Consider the following 17,391-nt stretch of genomic DNA (forward strand, 5'->3'; position numbering starts at 1 on the left):
TAGGTTCATTTGGACCAAGGTCTGGAGAACCAAGAACTTAATCTTCCAAAGCGGGCATGCTCAGACCCAGGACTGAGACGCCGCCGCCGCCGCCGCGACCTCTCCTGCTCTCTCAAAAGTTTCCAGAGCATCTGGGCCTGGCCCCTTTGATGATTTCAGCTGTGTTCCAGGTGATGTGGTGGCTTCAAATTAAAGAAAAGAAGCCCCACCCCCACCACTGTTCCCTAAGAGGAATGGGCAGTGCCCCAAGAGTGACAGATCCAGGGAGAGGTAGCTGCACTTTCCAGAGTCCCACAGGGATAGAGCAGGAAGCCCCCCCCCTTCTCCATGCACCTGCTGGCCCCACCCCCTGTTCCTAAGGAAGGCTGGAACCAAGATGAGAAGGCAGAAACAGACCGAACAGAAAAACAGCCCCACCACTAAGCCTTCTCCTCTCAGAATCCCTCGAAAACATGTGCGGTATAAATATATGAGCTCAGTTATAAACAGCCGTGTTCCCTTCAGAGTCAGAAGCAACTGTTTAGCTTTATTGGGCACCACAGACACATCAAAGCCGAGAGCCTTGTGTCGGCAACTTGGAGTTCTGCCTGGGGCTATTTATTTTCCTTTTTTTTTTAAGTGAAGTTTCTCTCTCTCTCTCTCTCTCTCTCTCTCTCTCTCTCTCTCTCTCTCTCTCTCTCTTTAAATTTTTCTTTATAGCTTATAGAGGTGCACCAGTCTGGCTTGCTTGCTCCCTGAAAGTCTCCACTTCTAAAAAGAACCTACTTGGGCAGTGTCTGACTCATTGCCTGGGTTCCCCATGCAGTTTTATTAAGTAACGGTTTACGTGAAAGAGTACAGGAGGCTGTTTGGTTAACACCGGTGCACAGCCAGCAGCGCTCTGTGTTTGCTATCGAGAATTTTCTAGACAACCCTGAGCTCCACAATTAGCAAAGGTTGTGCTTGTCCAGTCAGCAAGAGATAGTTTGGCCACTTCTCTAATACAGAAATACCAAGGGAACTGTTGAGGCAAACTCTAAATTTGGGACAAGAACCCCTCAGGGGAGAGGAGCATGAGTAAGCCATTACCTATCTGTCGATATTAAGTGGATTTTACAACTCTCCTTTCATGAGGGCGCTGAAGCTACAAGCTCACTCTCAGCCGATCTGTTTTGGATTACCGCAGATCTTTATACAATGAGCTACAAAAACACAATTTAAAAAAAAAAAAACTGGCATCCATCACTAGTGACCACGTCCAAAAGTAAGAAAATAGAAAAGTTGGACCCCAAAGAGCCAGCCTAATTTTTATTGTACATGAATGTCCCCTTCACAAAAAGTCAGCTGGTTTAAATTCATTCTGTTATGATTTGTAATATCTAAATGGAATTTTCTTCAAAGCGCCCTTGATTGATTGACCCTTAGCTGAACGTTTTGTTTTTATTTTGAGGCTGACAATAATGTTTGTTGGCATGTGTTCTGCTTCAACTGCGTTGGGACGCCATGAAGCTATCTTTATGAGTCATCCAACCACAATACTAAATACATGTCAGCAAAGGAAATATTATCTGAAAAGGGAAAAATCCCTTTGATGTGCTTCAGCATGCAGGGATTTCTGCAAGCTTTGGAAGCTCAGGGTGCTTGTCAGGGATGGTGTACGCTTACACATTTCCCCCCCTCTTTCGGCCTACTCTGTGCCCCAGAAGACCACCCATCGCTCGAAAACAGTTCTGCTCTTTCAGCAGCAAAGTGTGTCATTTGGTTTTAGCACATTCATTTGCCGGGCGCTGTGTTTACACGAAGGGAAGGCAAACCCAGAGATGAAATGTTACAAGGGTGAAGTACAAAGTAGACTCAATTTTTCTCAAGTTAGGAGATGTCAGCGATTTATAACACGGTTCCAATTTTGATTTTTTTTATGCGGCGGTGGAAAAAATTAATAAAATGTGCAGCTCCTAGAGGTGCCAAGGCAGGAAGGGCAGCGAGGACTGGACGAGCGGCTGGAGTTTTTGTCAGATATTCATAGAATGTTTGGGAAAAACGTTCTGCTTAGCTAGCAGTGCCCTCGTGAGACAGAATGGCAGTAAGTAAGGAAAATAACAAGATAAATGAAATTTTTGCAGCCGTAAGTAAAATATTGAGAATCTGCACTTTTTTTTTATTGATCTTTATGATCCTATTGCCAAGAGCCACTTTGTGGTGACAAAGTATGTTGACAAGTGCATATCTCACTGCCATGAAAAATGTGGAGACAGATTCCCCTTATGTCTGCAGTGTTCTACAAGGGACAAATTACGCTGCTGCAGCCAATTCCTTACAGAAAGGCGGAATTTAAGGCCCACCAACCCTAAAACACTTTTATCTGGAACTTGAGGCTAATATTTGTAACAATCCTTCATTGAGAAAACCGGTCTGGACACCCTCATTCTTTTCAAAAATCTGTAGATTTTTCTTAACGGCACCAAAGCTGCTGCTATAAAAGATGCTTATTTCTTAGAACCCTCACTCCATCACCCTGGGTGTAATCTTTCAGCCCAAGGAAAGTGCTCCTCTTGTATTTATTGAATTTCCATCCGTCTCACACAAGAGGGCTTTTCTCTTCTCCTACATCAAACTTTAGGGGGTGGGAGGGGGGAGCAGGTGGGAGGGTTTTATTTTTCTTCTCTTAGTCCTCATATTATTAAAAGTTGCTTTATTTTATTATAAATTTTTGGGGACTCCCAACATCACAGTGACAGACTGACTACCTGTAGTGCTTTCTCTTCAAATAAGAAATAAATAAAACGTAAATTAATTTTCTAATGTGGTTGGGCAGCTCTCACTGCCTATGTAGTAGCCACTGGGAAGACTTTTCTAGTTATCATGAGAGAGAATTTTTTTTTAATGAACTTTTCCTTCCCTGCTGTCTCCTGGGCCATATATCTGTCTCCCCAAGACTGTCTGTGAAGGGGCCCTTTGGAAATAAATACATTGTTTATCACACTGAGTTACAGGCTCTCCTCGATGGCTTGGGATCAGAAGGTGGGTGTAGATTTATTATAAACTGTTTAGGTGGAGCTGGGCAGAATGTTTGGGGGACAATAAAAATGCGGTGGGGACATATGAGCATTACGTCTGACTAAGATGGGTTTTCTTTTGTTTTTTAAATAGGTCGAATATATTCTACCGAGCCTGTATAGATATTCCCAGGGGCACCGAGCTTCTGGTGTGGTACAATGACAGCTATACGTCTTTCTTTGGGATCCCCTTACAATGCATTGCCCAGGATGAAAACTGTAAGAACCTACTTTAGTTCTGAATTCACACTAAAAACGTACCTGTTTCAGAGGGAACTTTTAGAGAATGCTTTTTGAAACTTCTTTTTGAATGTGGTTCACTGTGATACGTAAAGCAAACATGCACGGGTCATTCCACCGCTGCTTTCTTTCCTGGCCAGCTCTTTGCCTGTTCACAGTTTCAAAGCCTTTGCCAGACTTTTAAAGAATTGCTGACAAAAAAAGGGGGGGGGGAGTCAGCTGGTCTCTAGTGAGTACCCACTCTGTGTCTGCTTCTAGGTTTGCTGCTTTAAGAGGGGAAGTGCCAGGGTCTCTGCTCTGAAGGGAGGCAGTCTTGTCGGAGTCACGTGCTAAACAAAACTAACAAAGCAACATCCCTCAGTGGAGACCATCTCCTCGGCAGCTGTTTGGGTGTGAATGAGGAAAAGGCTGTGGAATTGGTGTCTTTCTAAGTTTACTCATTCAAAATTATGTCTAGAACCACAAAATATTTCTCCTATCATTGTCATCCTGCTAACTATGACCTTTAAAACAACAATAGGATATTTAGACTGGTGGGAACTTGAAGCAACTTCTACTTGATCTTCTTCCAAACTCAAGTATCGATGCTTGGGCAACCGTTCAGGTGATGTCCATATTTGGAACAGATTTAGGCAGTCCCAGGGTGCACGGGGGAGGACACTAGTTTCAGGGGCGCTGTCTTTTCCTGTCGCTAAGCTGACTCATCTGTGAAATGATAATTCGATATGCTGCAAGAGAGAAACAGAGACAACAGATGGATTTGTTGATGGGTGGAGAGCTTCGTCTTGGAAGGAGCGGTCTTTTCCTACTTCTGTCTCAACTCTCTCTCACGCACTCATCCTCCGATTGCCCTCGCTGCTGCTCAGCACAGTGCCGACCTTGTTTTTCTTGTCTTTGATTCCGTTGAAAAACAGAAAATCTTTACAGAGCACACTAATACCAACTTCTCTGTTTTTTGCCCTAATTCAAACCAACCTCAAATGAAGACGTGTATCTTGGCATCCTCCTGACTTGTGGAGTTTCCCCAGAAGTTGTTCTTTCTGCTGTGATATACCCTGCTGTGTTAGAGGGAGTGTCTGTTTCCAGGGGAGCAATCCCCATGTGGGACATGGCTGGGTGGCTGGCTTTAGAGCAGACACAAGCATGGAGACCACCAGATTCTCCCTTCTCCAGGATAACACCATCACTACCTCCCTCACCACAAGAACTAGAACATCTGGGATAGAGCCATGGGTGTTCTCTGTGCCGGAACCAGACACAAACTCAGCTCCTAACGTGTGGAGTTGGAGCCAAAGAGATTCTGGGAATCCTGCGTTGTTTTTTTCTTTCCTCCTTGACTATAACCTGCTATAGACCGTGAAGATACTGTGTTGTATTGAGGAATGTGTAGTGTAAGCCCATGACGGCTGACAGCACTGATTTACAGCTTATAGTTCAGTCATTGATTCCTGTATTTATTGATCACCTGCTAGGGGCCAGTCTTCACTTCATTTAGGTGCCATCAATGCAGAAGAAAGAAAACAGTCAAGAAGTCCTACCCTTATGGAGCTTCTCTCTAGGGACAGGGTGTCATAAATATGTAATTAAATATTTACATATTTACACAGGTGGCGGTGTATTGTGGAGGTACTGAAGCAGGAAGGGACAGTGTGCTAGGTGTTTGGGACTGCAGATGTGGGGAACGAATTGAAGGAGTCCCCACTGGCAAGCTAGGCTTTGACCAAAGACTTAAGGAGGAAAGGGAACGAATCAGACGCTGCTCTAGAGAAGAGCCTGGAGGGCCATTCAACTAAACCCCTAAGAGTTCGTTAATGGAAATGTCTGCTAGATGTGGCAGAGCAATCCCAGAAGTTGGCCCAGGTACGATGGAATGAGTGACAGGCAGAAGATAAGTCATGTATGGGTGAGTGTGTGCAGGGAGCACGTATCTGGTCCCCTGAGAGGAACCTGCTTTTTGCTCTGGGAGCCTGGTGCTGAGGCTGGGATGGAGTTTTGAGCAGTAATGCAATGGTCTGACCGAGGTTGTAGGGGGATCCCTCTGTCTTTCGAGTGCAGATTACAACAAGCACAGAGAGGTAGCACGCAGGGGCTCTTGTAGAAACCAGGGAAGAAATGGCAGTGGTGTGGACCAATATGGAAGTCATGGAAGCGGACACGAGGGCTATCTTAAAAGCAAGGTCATCAGCATTTCCTGACATTTTAGTTACCCAGAAAAAGGTGTCTAGGATGGCTGGATCTTCCAGTCTAAGGAGTGACAATTTTCTGAGTTTAGAAGTATGAATGGGAAGTGTGGATGACCACACAGAAATTGGCATGCTTACTTGACTCTCCGGAGTAGGAGTCATATGTTTGTACATTGGTTTCGCCTCACAAGGCCATTGCATGCATGGGGGTGCCTGGGGCTGGAGGGAGGGCATTTGACTTCCCATTTGCCATTCCTAGCTGGCGGGCAGGTGGTCCGAGCATACCAAGTAGTGTTCAGATTCAGAGCCACAGTGCCTTTAAAAATTCATTTTCTGGAACAGCACACTGTTTGCACTCAGCCCTTTCTCCTGCAATTGCACCTGTATGAAGCCTTCTTGAGGATTCTGGCTAGAGTATTAAGTGAACTCTGCCAGGGCACGTTATGTCGTTTCTCTCTCGAAATCGGAGTGCTGTGCAGTCTGTGGCTTCGGTAGGAAAGCTAAGTTGCCCCTTTCAGGGTTCAGTTCCGAGTTCTCAGTGAGGATTGAGGGATGTTTAAAGGGAATTAAGTCATCCTTTTGAAAGGCTTAATGGTGACAATGCCTCTTTCTCTTGAGGGTGTTAGGAGAATTTTATTTCACTTCCTGTCTCAAAGCCATCTATCTGTCATGTGACTGGCCACCCAAGAAACCCAGCAGAAGGCTTCATCAGATAGTGAGAGGAGAAATATGACTTCAATTGTGATTCTGAGATAGCGCCTCCTTCCATTTGATCACAGAGTGGCCGGGGAGTGCTCTGTGATGGCGATTCTTTATGCTGTGCTAAGAAAATCCTCTCGCAACTTAGACATGCAGATGTGTGAAGGGGCATGGCAGGGAACTTAGCAGACAGCCTTCCTCACCCTGAATAATTTAGATCATCTCAATGGATCAGCAGTTCTAAGATGATTTTTACCTCACCTTGCTGGTCACAAATTCAACTGGGTTTCAAAGAGGAGCTCCTTGAAATCAAAGCCTTGCCAATCAAATGTGCTTCCTTCATGTGCTGCGGGCAAAGCCTGTGTTGTGTGTGTTGGGCTGGGGAGCTGCCTCCGCAGGTAAAGGCACCACCACGCCTGATGGCTCTGCATTCCATCCCCAAAATCTACATGGTGCAAGGGGAGAAGCTGATGCCTGGATGTTGTCCTCAACACTTGTGCATGCATGTACACACACACATATGCACACACACATGCATGCAGACACACATGCACGTGCACACACACATCCACACACACATTCACACACACACGCTCATGCACACATACACACATGCGCTCGCACATACACCACGAGTGAGTACTCACTTGCGTGGACTCACACACAAACACACCACACACAGTTAAAGTAAAGGTAGACTGGATAAAGATGAGGCCTTCTATCACAATTAGGAGATTAAAAGTTATCTCAGACAGATTTCCCTTTGTTAGTGAAATTGGTCCTGGATTAAGAAAGCCAAGGAAAATGTGACTTCGGTTAGTGAATCGTTCTTATTAAGCACTTTCGGTTATGAAAGTATCATGTTCTCCCCATGTTTCTTTCAACATGCAGCATACACACTTCCCGTTGGTCATGCGCAGTGGGACCTGGGGCATCGTAAGTGCCCCCCTCTGTCAGCAGCACATAGCAGTGGGGCCACTGGGTACAGGAACTGCCCGGACGTGCCAGCCAAAGCCGCCTGTGCTGGAAGAGGAGACAGTGCTCCACACAAGCCTCTGGGCTCTGGAAGCAATTCCTACGTTGTTTTCTTTTTTGAAAAAAAAAAAAAAAACTATAGTTAAAAATGTAAGAGAGCTCCGAAAGGGAGAACCCCCCGTCCACTGTGGGTCTTTCAGAGCCTGGAGGAATGCTCCTGTCGACAGATCACATCCGCAAGAAGGGGTGAGGTTGCCCTGAGCTTCCAGTGGGGGATTAGCTCCTGCAGAGTGCAAAGACCCGAGTGGTTCATATTCTTTTCAGAGGAAATTAAAAGAAAAAAAAGAAAGGAAAAAAACCTGAGAATAAATGTTAAACAAGTCTTCCTACTGCTTTTTCTGTCTCTGTGTATGAAGCTGAGGTGGCAGAATGTGAGACTTGATGGCCATGCGGGAGCTGTGCTCAATTAGACCCTGCCTCAAATAGGCTTGCTCCTTCTGGTTCTCAAAGAACAGCAAATAAAAAGAACCACTTCTGCGCACGGCCTCTCATCCCTTCCCTCTACCAGGGATTCTAGAAGGAATCCGCCCTAAGGAGATGCTGCTCAATCCTTTATCTGTGTGACCATTAGGATACCACGGTATCATTCAACCCAACAGCGGTATCTGTGCACACAAGGGCTGAAAGGAAGCATTGTGGTGGAGTGCAGAAACGCAAGTCCCCTCCCCAGCTTTGGAGGACAGAGAAGGTTCATTAGTATACAACTTAAGCATTGAAGTCACTCATTGAAGGTACCTCTTCGGGTAGCTACAGCAGAGCGGAGGGTGTTAGGTTGAATATGGTCGGAAGCCAGAGCACCTACTCCTACACACAGAGAGACACTGGGATTGGACTCCTAACACACGTTTGAGTATGGCCAGGTACTATCATTTCTCTGAATGGAGATGAGCAGAATGTTGATTCCACCTCCCAAAGGCCCAGCAATTGTCCATTTTGAGATGCCGTGAAAGCAGTAAATGCCTTGCTATAGCTATAGAATGGTCTAGGACTTGATTTTTATTCTATCTGCCAGAAATAAAAGCTCCAGGTCAAGAACCTAACACAAAAATTGGCCAAGGCTGGGGAGACGGATCAGAGCCTTGCGAGCTTGAGGACCTGAGCTAGGTCCCTCGGCCCCACTGGAGCTGGGCAAGGCGGCACACACTTGTCACCTGAGCTGAAGAGGCAGAGGCAAGTGGGCACATGAGACCTGCTGCCTAGTCAATCTAGCTGAATAGGCAAGTTCCATGGCAATGACCCTGTCTGGGGGGTGGCGGGGGGGGAGATGGTGTGGATGGCACCTGAGGAATGATAGCCAAGTTTGTCCTGTAGTTTCCATGTGCATATGCACACACACACACACACACACACACACACACACACACACACTTATCCTAGAAGTCAAGAAACCTATAGAATTCTAGAAAACACAAAGAAGAAATGGGACACTTGTTCATCTTTATCAGAGGTAGTTAGCTACCCATTGGAAGGGTGACAGCAAAACCTCAGGGAAGAATGGCAAAGGAGGAAGGAAATACTGGAGAGATGCCATTGTATTGTCACCCAGGAATGTTGTGTGCCACTCTAGGTCTTGCTAGATGATGTCATCACGCACTCTTCTAGCGCTTGGACGCGTGGGAGGGGCCATCTCTCAGATGGGTTTGCCTTCAGCACCTCCATCAGCATAGCAGAGTCACTGCACCCTTGACCACAGAGCACTCTGAACTGGACAGCGGTCCCCAGGCAGTGACTGATCGGTGTGGACGCATAAAGCCTGGCTGTCCTCCCTGAGAGGACAACTCTAAAAACTTGCCAGCCCCCAGCTCATCTGCCTTTAACTGTCCCTGTCCTGCTTTGGTCACTCTCTAAGGCATGGTGACCCTCCAAAGACTCCCCAGTAACGCTCTCGCGCACAGAACTCCACACTGGATCTCCGTCAATAGGCAAAGAGGTCTCCACACAGATCTCCAAAATCTCCCTCTCAGAGTCCATTTCTGTAGGGATAAGTCCCGCCCCTTAGGGGGCGTGTTCGCCTCGGGCTAATGTTTACCTATAAATCTGGCGAATGTGCTCTCAGCAATTGCTTCTGCTTTCCTGGTCTCTGCGGAAGGGTGGTTCTGTAAGTCTATTTCTCCATTAAAGCTGTATATAGTTTTGCAATCTGTCTGCATTCGTTTACGCCCAAAGCTTCTGCTTTCCTGATCTCTGCGGAAAGGTGGTTCTGTCAGTCTATTTCTCCATTAAAGCTGTATATAGTTTTGCAATCTGTCTGCATTCGTTTACGCCGTGACACATTTCCCAGGTACCCTTGGGTCTGTATTTTCTTTTGTGGGGGTCTGTAAGACTTCTGTGACTCCCAGCCTCAACCATGAAATTGTCTTCCCAACATCCTTCACTTCCATCCCGCATAGGAACCTCGCCCTCAGGGTGTTGGGACTGGGGTTGTCATGTCCATTCCCACAATCTGTCTCTCTCCGTGTAGGTGTAGCTCACAGTGCTCACTTTCAGTCATCCAACTGTGACCTAGACACGTCACTCTCTCTCGCCAGGCCCTGTTGTGTGTGTGTTCCTCGTGTGTCTCATCTCTGTTGCCACCATCCCGATCAGGGTCACATGGTCCACTCAGGGATGCACCACGAAGCGACCTCGTTAGGGTCATCGCAGCCAGAGTGAAATCCCATTTATTTGCTTATCTTATTCTAGTTTATCCACTTGTTTTATCAACAGATAGTTTGGGCTCATAGATCAAAGTCCACAGAGTATTACAGACGTACAAATCACCAGCCAAGAGATAATGAGGGATGTTGACAAATTCTTAGCTCTTCTTCCAGAAATACATTTTTGCCTCTTCAGGCATCTAAGTACATTCTCCCTTTCTGTTTTTTTTTTTTTCTATGTTCCATTCAACTGTCTCCCCTCTGTCTCCACTTTTTCAAGAAAGCCTTTGTTGACCTTTAGTTTCTGATCTTCTTGCCTCAGCTTCCTAAGTGACTGGCATTATAAGTGTTCACAACAGTGTTGGGCTCCTCATCTCCTTTTTTTGCAAATGTGCTGGCAGCATATGGTCCATACTGGTCACCGTGGATTGAAGCTACCCTGAAAGCAGGCATCTGGTCCCCTCGAGCTCTGGTTCAAAACTCTTTTAGACTTGCAAGGACTCTTCCCTTGAATAAGTAGCTCTTTCATATGGGATGCTATGAGCCCCACGTAGTCTCCAGCTCACATGCTAATTTATCTTCAGATAGGATCTCATGTAGCCCCAGCTGTCCAAAACTCGCCGTGTAACCGCGGATGACCCTCGAGCTTCTGACCCTCCTGCATTCACCTCCCAGCGCTGGCTTTAAAGACGTGCCACCATATGTAGTTTTATGGGGCTGTTGAGGATGCGACCTAGGGATTCGCTTCTTCTTAGCAAGCCCTCGACTAACTGAGCTACATCTCCACACCTGGGGTTTTAATTAAAACACAGCAGGATGTGGTGGCCCATGTCTGTAATCCTAGCACTCAGGAGGCAGAGGCAAGATGGTCACAAGTTCCAGGCCAGCCAGGACGGTCTAATGAGGCCCGGCCTCAAACCCCAAATCAAACTAGACTAAGATATTAGTCACCTCAAGACCCCAAGAGTTTAGCTACAGCTAACTTGTACCTAGTGGGCTATAGACTTCATGCCCCTAGGCCCCCAACACCTTTCCAGTCCAGCGCAGCTCCCACAGGTGCTGGCAATAACTACCTTTCCCTCCATCCTCAGGTGCCGCCTGCCATCTGTCCCCTCCTTTGCCATGTGGACACATTTTCACGTCCTTTAGTGCTCAGGTCCTTCCCGTCATAAGCAGGGACCGGAGGTGCTGCTGTGCCAGCTCCCTCGGCTGACTCTCTCTTCTGCCTGTCCCCACTCTCTCATGTGTTCCTTCAGGGCTCAGATACCCAACTTCCTAGCATCCTTTCTTCCTTGCTGTCCTGGACTACGTCACTTCTAAAATGCACGCATTTTTATATTCTACGCTGCATGTCAATGCCTACAGTTATAATGATTCGATTAATAGAGCTAAAGAATTGAAGCTGAGTGAATGACTAGAAACACCGGCTTTCTGTCTGTCAGTCTGTCACAGCGCGAGGGACCGTGTGCTCTCCTGTCCTGCTATGTGCCCACCAGTCAGTACCAAGTAGACGCTCAGGAGATATTTTGCAGGTGGGGTGAAGCAAGACTTGATTGCTTGCATGCTGAATTTTCCTCCCCACCGTGCTTTAGCTATCCAGATGTGACCAGCGTCTTAACTATCCAGATAAGTGATGTTAATGTCTTTGCTTGGCTCCATCCTTCCAGGCTCTAGACTGCACCCCCTTCCACTTAATCTTTGTCTTCATAGTCTAAGGAGACTCTGCTGCTCAGTGTCTCCGAATGCAGAAGCCACTTGTGTTTCTGGTTATGTTAGTGAGCTGTCTTCAGGCCTCGTCTAAACCAATTCTCCTGGGTTTCCATGAGGCAGTATTTCCAAGATTTGCCCCCTGTCCCTGGCTGATACGTTCTCTTGTTTAGTTGGTGTTTTTTGATGTGGCCAGGGAGGCTGACATTCGGGAGGATGTTCTGTTTTCAAAACAAACATCTATACATGGAGGGAGGTGTGGACGTGGTAGGGCTCCACAGAGCAGCTGGACTTCAAATATGATCGCTTTGGTGAAAAATCTTCATTCTGTCTCCTCTCTCTTGTAAATCATGTGCTCAGTTTCATTTAGTAAGACTGAACTACTTTATAATCACGATGGAGGTGCACGCTCAGGGCGACATAGGGAGCGTGCTGCTACCTACAGCGGGGACGTGTTTCATATTTGTGTTATGACGTACCAAAAAAATAAAATAATAAATGGAGAATAATCTTATTCCAGTCATCTTTATTTTTACTACCCAAATGCTGTTTATTATACTACAGTCACCCAGACACATATATCTCTGATTATTTTGGAAATTTTTAGATATATAAATTTGATTTTTCTTGACATTGATCATTAAACTTATAAAAATCCATGGGCCCATGAATCTGTTTTTTTTTTCTATCTAAAGATTGTGTGGCCTTAAGGATTTAAAATTAAAAAGCTTGGGCCAGGATCACTGCTCTCCCGTGTATTTACAGTCTCTGTGTTCTACCATCTTTCCTCTTGGCGCTCCTTCGGAGTGGCCCGGCTGGCAAGGGCTCACTGTTGCCTGGAGACCAGCAGTTTCTCTGGGCTTTGCTTTCCCTGGATCAGTGAGGGAAATGTCAAACAAATGGGCTCCAACCTGACCTCTAATGGCGCTCCTGTTTTTATTTTTTATTAAAATTGGCAAAGCATCTCCCCTTATCTTTTAGAGCCTGCTTAAGATGTAACACAAAGGAAGATTTTTTTTTTAAGTCTAAAAAGCACCTACAAACTCCTCCATATTGCTTTTTGCCTCAGGAGGTCAAATGATACATATCATATCATACATATATATATATATATATATATATGAAATATAGACTCTACATAATTTGAATACAGGTATACCCGTATATGTAACATGTATAGTTTGGTATATATGGCTCAGACGCAAAGCACTGTACAACCCATAAAGTGGCCTTCCTCTATTTGAAATACAGAGCAAAGAAGTTAGAGATAGGAATCAAAAATGAAATTTGCCAGAACTTAGAAAGCTACAGACTATAGCTAGGGCTATCCTTCACTGACATGTCATGGCAAGCAAACCTCTGGGTGCTGTTGGGCTACTGCTTTGCCATCTGTAGTGAGGGAGGGTCAACTTAGTCAGTGATTCTGCCCCGACTTCACCTCAAGCCCTTCTGGGAGACTCATTTAATTTCTAAAAACGCTCTGTAAAACTACTGCTGAGTAGCCACTGAGCAGTGCTCCAGGGCCGTCCCGGACATGGAGCGTCTTGTCTGGGCTGAGACGACCTCTGCTTCACTTACCGTAAGGAGGACTGCTCCCTGCGTTAGATTTGTTGATCCTCTGATTCTGTAGAACCTCAGGTGACACCGCCTTTTGCATGTGTGAGCCACCTGTCTCCTTCCAGAGCTTCCGGTTCCCATGCCTCTATGGCTGTCTTCTAGAGCTTCCGGTTCCCATGCCTCTATGGCTGTCTTCCAGAGCTTCCGGTTCCCATGCCTCTATGGCTGTCTTCCAGAGCTGAGTGTGCTCTTCTTGTCAAGGAAGTTTAGCCACGGCCGTGGTGAGGAGAACCAAAGGGCCTCCGGTTTGTTTCCCGCCATGGTTCTGAGCCAGTGGCCGTATTGGCATCGGTAGCAGGCATGGCTTTGTGTCTTCCCATCACCGATCTTCGCCAATCATCTTCAAAATTTTGCATATATTTGGACAAGGTCTTTCACTGTGTTTCTCTGGCTGGTCTAGAACTTGTCTTGCAATCAGGCTGGCCTAGAACTCACAGAGATCCACCTCCCCCACTCCCCGAGTGCTGGGATTAAAGGTGTGTGCCACCATTCACCTTAACCTCCTGACTACTGTATGGTCTCTTTGACTCCTGAAATGACCAATAATTTTTATATATATATATATATTTATATTTATATATCAGATATACATATATATATCAGAGTAGTTACTTTTTAAAAAGGTTAAGCCTTTTGCATAGCTTTGAATCACCTTTAGACCCATGGAAAGATCAGTTAATACTTGATAAATGTTGCTAACACAGTAAGATATTGAAAAAAGAAGCCAGGAGTAGCGGCTTCCACCTGACTGAAATCTTAGTACCGGGGAGGCCAAGGCAGGCAGAGCACTTTGAGTTTAAGGCTACTGAATGGTACCCTGTCAGAAGTAGAATAGAGTAAAAATTTAAAGGCACAATAAACTTCAAGGATTTAGATTTCTCTCATAAAGAACCCTTTTGTTTTACAGGTCCTCCTTCTGTTCCACTCTACCTCCCAATAAGAACCATCTCCCTCCTTCTAATCTCACCTTTTCCTGCCCCAAAAGAATAGTGACTGTGGTTGACATCAGGCCCTGTAACGAACTCTTTGATATCACACCTTAACTTCCTTCAAGGCCACGGAAGGATGAGGACACCACGCCCCAGAGCTCTGTTGCTAGGGGGTATTGGCCTCTTCACCGAAAGCCACTGATGCATTAGCTCACTCAGTCCTCAGAGTGACCACTTCATGCTTTCCCAGGGACAACGTCATGGGGTTGAGTGATGGCTCCCTTCCCTGCAGTCACCATGCCAGGAAATAGAGTTAGAGTCTAAGCTGTTTCAATCACTAAGCCGTGTGCCTATTATTTATAGAACTAGCGCTACCACTGTCCTTACTTTACCTATGGGGAAAGAGGCTCCAAAGGGTTTAATGAGTTGCCTAAGATCACCATCGTTAATGAAAGCTAGAGCCAAGACAGGAGCCTGGATCGTCTTGATGTCAGAACTTCAGCTTCAAGCATCACAGCTGTGTCCAGCCCCTTGCTCTGTCCATCTGTCAATCATCCCTCTCTCTCCAGCCCTCCCTGAAAATCTTCTCAGTGGACTTACCCGCGCTCTGTTCGAAACCAGCCTGCGTGTATCACCTGGGTCTTAAATAGTGTTCAAAGTCAATTTAGGGCACTTGGATGTCTGTCATTTCCCTTCCTCCCCAACACTATTCCCACGGTAGCCAGAATCCCACACCTGTGGTGGCAGCCCATTTCCCTTGCTCGGCTTCTCCTGTCTCCTGGTAGCTCTTCTTCTCTTAGCTCTTCAGTCAGCTCCATGGCTAATACCTGATTTGTTTTGGAAAGGCTTGGTAGGAGGCCTTGGCATTCCCTTCCTAATGCAGTGGGACCCACCATTTCTGGGCACCACCGGCTCACCCCTCTGTCTCTTATATCTGAAGGTCTCTAAGCAGGATGCAGTGTGGAGTCCCATATATCTCGAGTCAGAATTGTGTGAACGTTGAAGGCAAAGGGCCTACCAGAACAGCACTGAGTATATACTAGTTGCTTAATAAACTGGCATTGGATGAGTTATTAATTTGTGATAAGCCTGGTTTTCCCTTCAAATGGCCTTATTATACTAATTTGGGGGCCAGAAAAACACAATTTTGCATGCTTGTTTAATAGGGATGTTTTGAAGTATGTGCTATTGTGTTTATTTAAGGGCTGGTGAAACTGACTTTCTCCAACTCTTCGCTGTTCCAGTGAACGTCCCTTCCACGGTAATGGAAGCCATGTGCCGACAAGACGCCCTGCAGCCCTTCAACAAGAGCAGTAAGCTTTCTTCCGCTGGCCAGCAGCGTTCAGTGGTTTTCCCACAGACTCCCTGCAGCAGGAATTTCACCCTCTTGGATAAATCTGGGCCCATTGAGGCGGGATTTAACCAAATCAACGTGAAGAATCAGCGGGTCCTGGCGAGCCCGACCTCCACCAGCCAGCTGCACTCGGAGTTCAGCGACTGGCACCTTTGGAAGTGCGGCCAGTGCTTTAAGACTTTTACACAGCGCATCCTGCTGCAGATGCATGTGTGCACACAGAACCCCGACAGGTGAGGCCCAGGGCATCCCGCAGCACCTTGGGGGAAAGCCGCTGCTTAGAGCTGCCTGCCTGCAGGCTGGAAGGTCACACCCCGAGTTGTGTTAGGCCTCAGCGGGTGCCGCCATCGTTTGTGAAGACTGCACAGACAGGTTGGTGGCTGCTGAGAGGCTTCTGCGCTCACTACCCAAACAGTAACGTCCAGGTTGAAAAGGGAGCAAGAGAGAAGGAACGTTTATGAATATCAGGGGTGGAAAATGAGGTCAGGATAATCAGAATCCCCTCTGTCTTCCAAAGATAATATAGCTGGCTGCCGGCCGGCTGTCGCAGGCATTTCAGAGTTCACCTCCAGTGTGCCGTGAGTATGAACTTAATTAAGTACTAAGAGGTAATGAATTGGAATTTTTTGCTTAGTACTATTTTTCTTCGGCGCATGCAAACCCATAAATCCTGCAAACCTGTCAAAAGGAAATACCCACTCGGCTAGTGATGTGGAGGAAAACAGATGCCACTTATTCAATAAACTAATATCCACACAGAAGAAAAATGTTGACTAGATACGTCAGAGTCAAAGTTGGTTTGAGAGTTTGTCAATACGGAATTTTATGGCCATGAACTGAGGATGAAATTTAGCTGAACAAGTGAATTAAAATTTCAGGTACTCTGACGAGTGGCCCAGTAGATATAATGGAACTATTATTTATGAATCAAAACTGGTTTATTTGACAGTCTTGATCGCTGGGAGCGCAAAAGACAAAGATCAAATTAATTCAATAGGAAGGCTGTCTCTGTTTTATCTCTCCTTCACGTCCTGCGAGAACTTGATTAAAACCAAAATATCCAAGAACAGCCTAGAAAAAAATTCACCTGGAATATAAAAGTGAGAAATAACTCTGAGTGCTAGGACTGGGCATCTGGAAGCAGGGTGTCTGAATTGTTTACTTAATTTTGCCACTCATTAACCCTAACAAAGCAGGTCACGTGACTCGCTGCCTTCCAATGCACACACAGCCCCTCCCTCTCAGCTCTGCAGCATATAGCAGTGTGCCTGGGAGATCTGAGATCAGAGTAAAGGGCAAGGGGGTGGGAGGGTGGCAGAAGGGGTGGTATGTTCTAATCTTAGATTCAGGGCGTTTGGACACCTTTACATCCGTGCACATTTCTATTTGTGTCATTCTAGAATCCGGTTGCTTAGCCTCAAGCTTTACTGTAGCTAATCAAGATGGAAACATTTACTTTAGTGTAAAGGCATCTGAGTCTAGCTGCTCCCAGCGCCCTTGCGCTGTGGAGGTAAAACATAAAAGTTGGAGTGTGTTTTTCTTTTCCCTCTCCCATGCAGAAAGGCTTTTCTCAAAAGTTAGCAGGCATACATATAGCCCCAATATGTGTCCTTCTTAGCTTACACATCATTTTAAGACCAAAGATGCATTTAAAATCTCCTCATAAAAAGTGAGTTCAGGTGTAAGGGTGTGTTAGTTGCAAAGGACTGTTGTGATACTGTAGTAAAGTGATCGTGCACAGTAAGTTTGAAAATAGGGGGCCTGAAGAGATGGCTCAGTGGTTAAGAGCACCGGCTGCTCTTCCAGCAGACCTGGGTTCAATTCTTAGCACCCCATGGCAGCTCACAACTGTCTGTAACTCCAGTGCCAGGGGATCTGACAGCATCACAGCAATGCACATCAAATAAATTTAAATAAGCTTTTAAAAAAGAACCCTGGCCTTAACTTGCTTGCTTA

At 46.1% G+C, this 17,391-nt stretch overlaps 1 protein-coding gene across 1 annotated transcript in view; it reads left to right on the forward strand.

Annotated features, from left to right (window-relative positions):
- The window catches only part of Prdm6 (PR/SET domain 6), a 102,251-nt gene that overhangs the window by 69,490 nt on the left and 15,370 nt on the right, over positions 1 to 17,391 (forward strand). The window contains exons 5-6 of the mRNA XM_005356109.2: positions 3,130 to 3,254; positions 15,326 to 15,668. Coding sequence (XP_005356166.1) covers positions 3,130 to 3,254; positions 15,326 to 15,668 — 468 coding nt within the window. The remainder of the gene's footprint in view (positions 1 to 3,129; positions 3,255 to 15,325; positions 15,669 to 17,391) is intronic.

Source organism: Microtus ochrogaster, chromosome 18 (assembly GCF_000317375.1).
Source record: "Microtus ochrogaster isolate Prairie Vole_2 chromosome 18, MicOch1.0, whole genome shotgun sequence".
NCBI lineage: Eukaryota > Metazoa > Chordata > Mammalia > Rodentia > Cricetidae > Microtus > Microtus ochrogaster.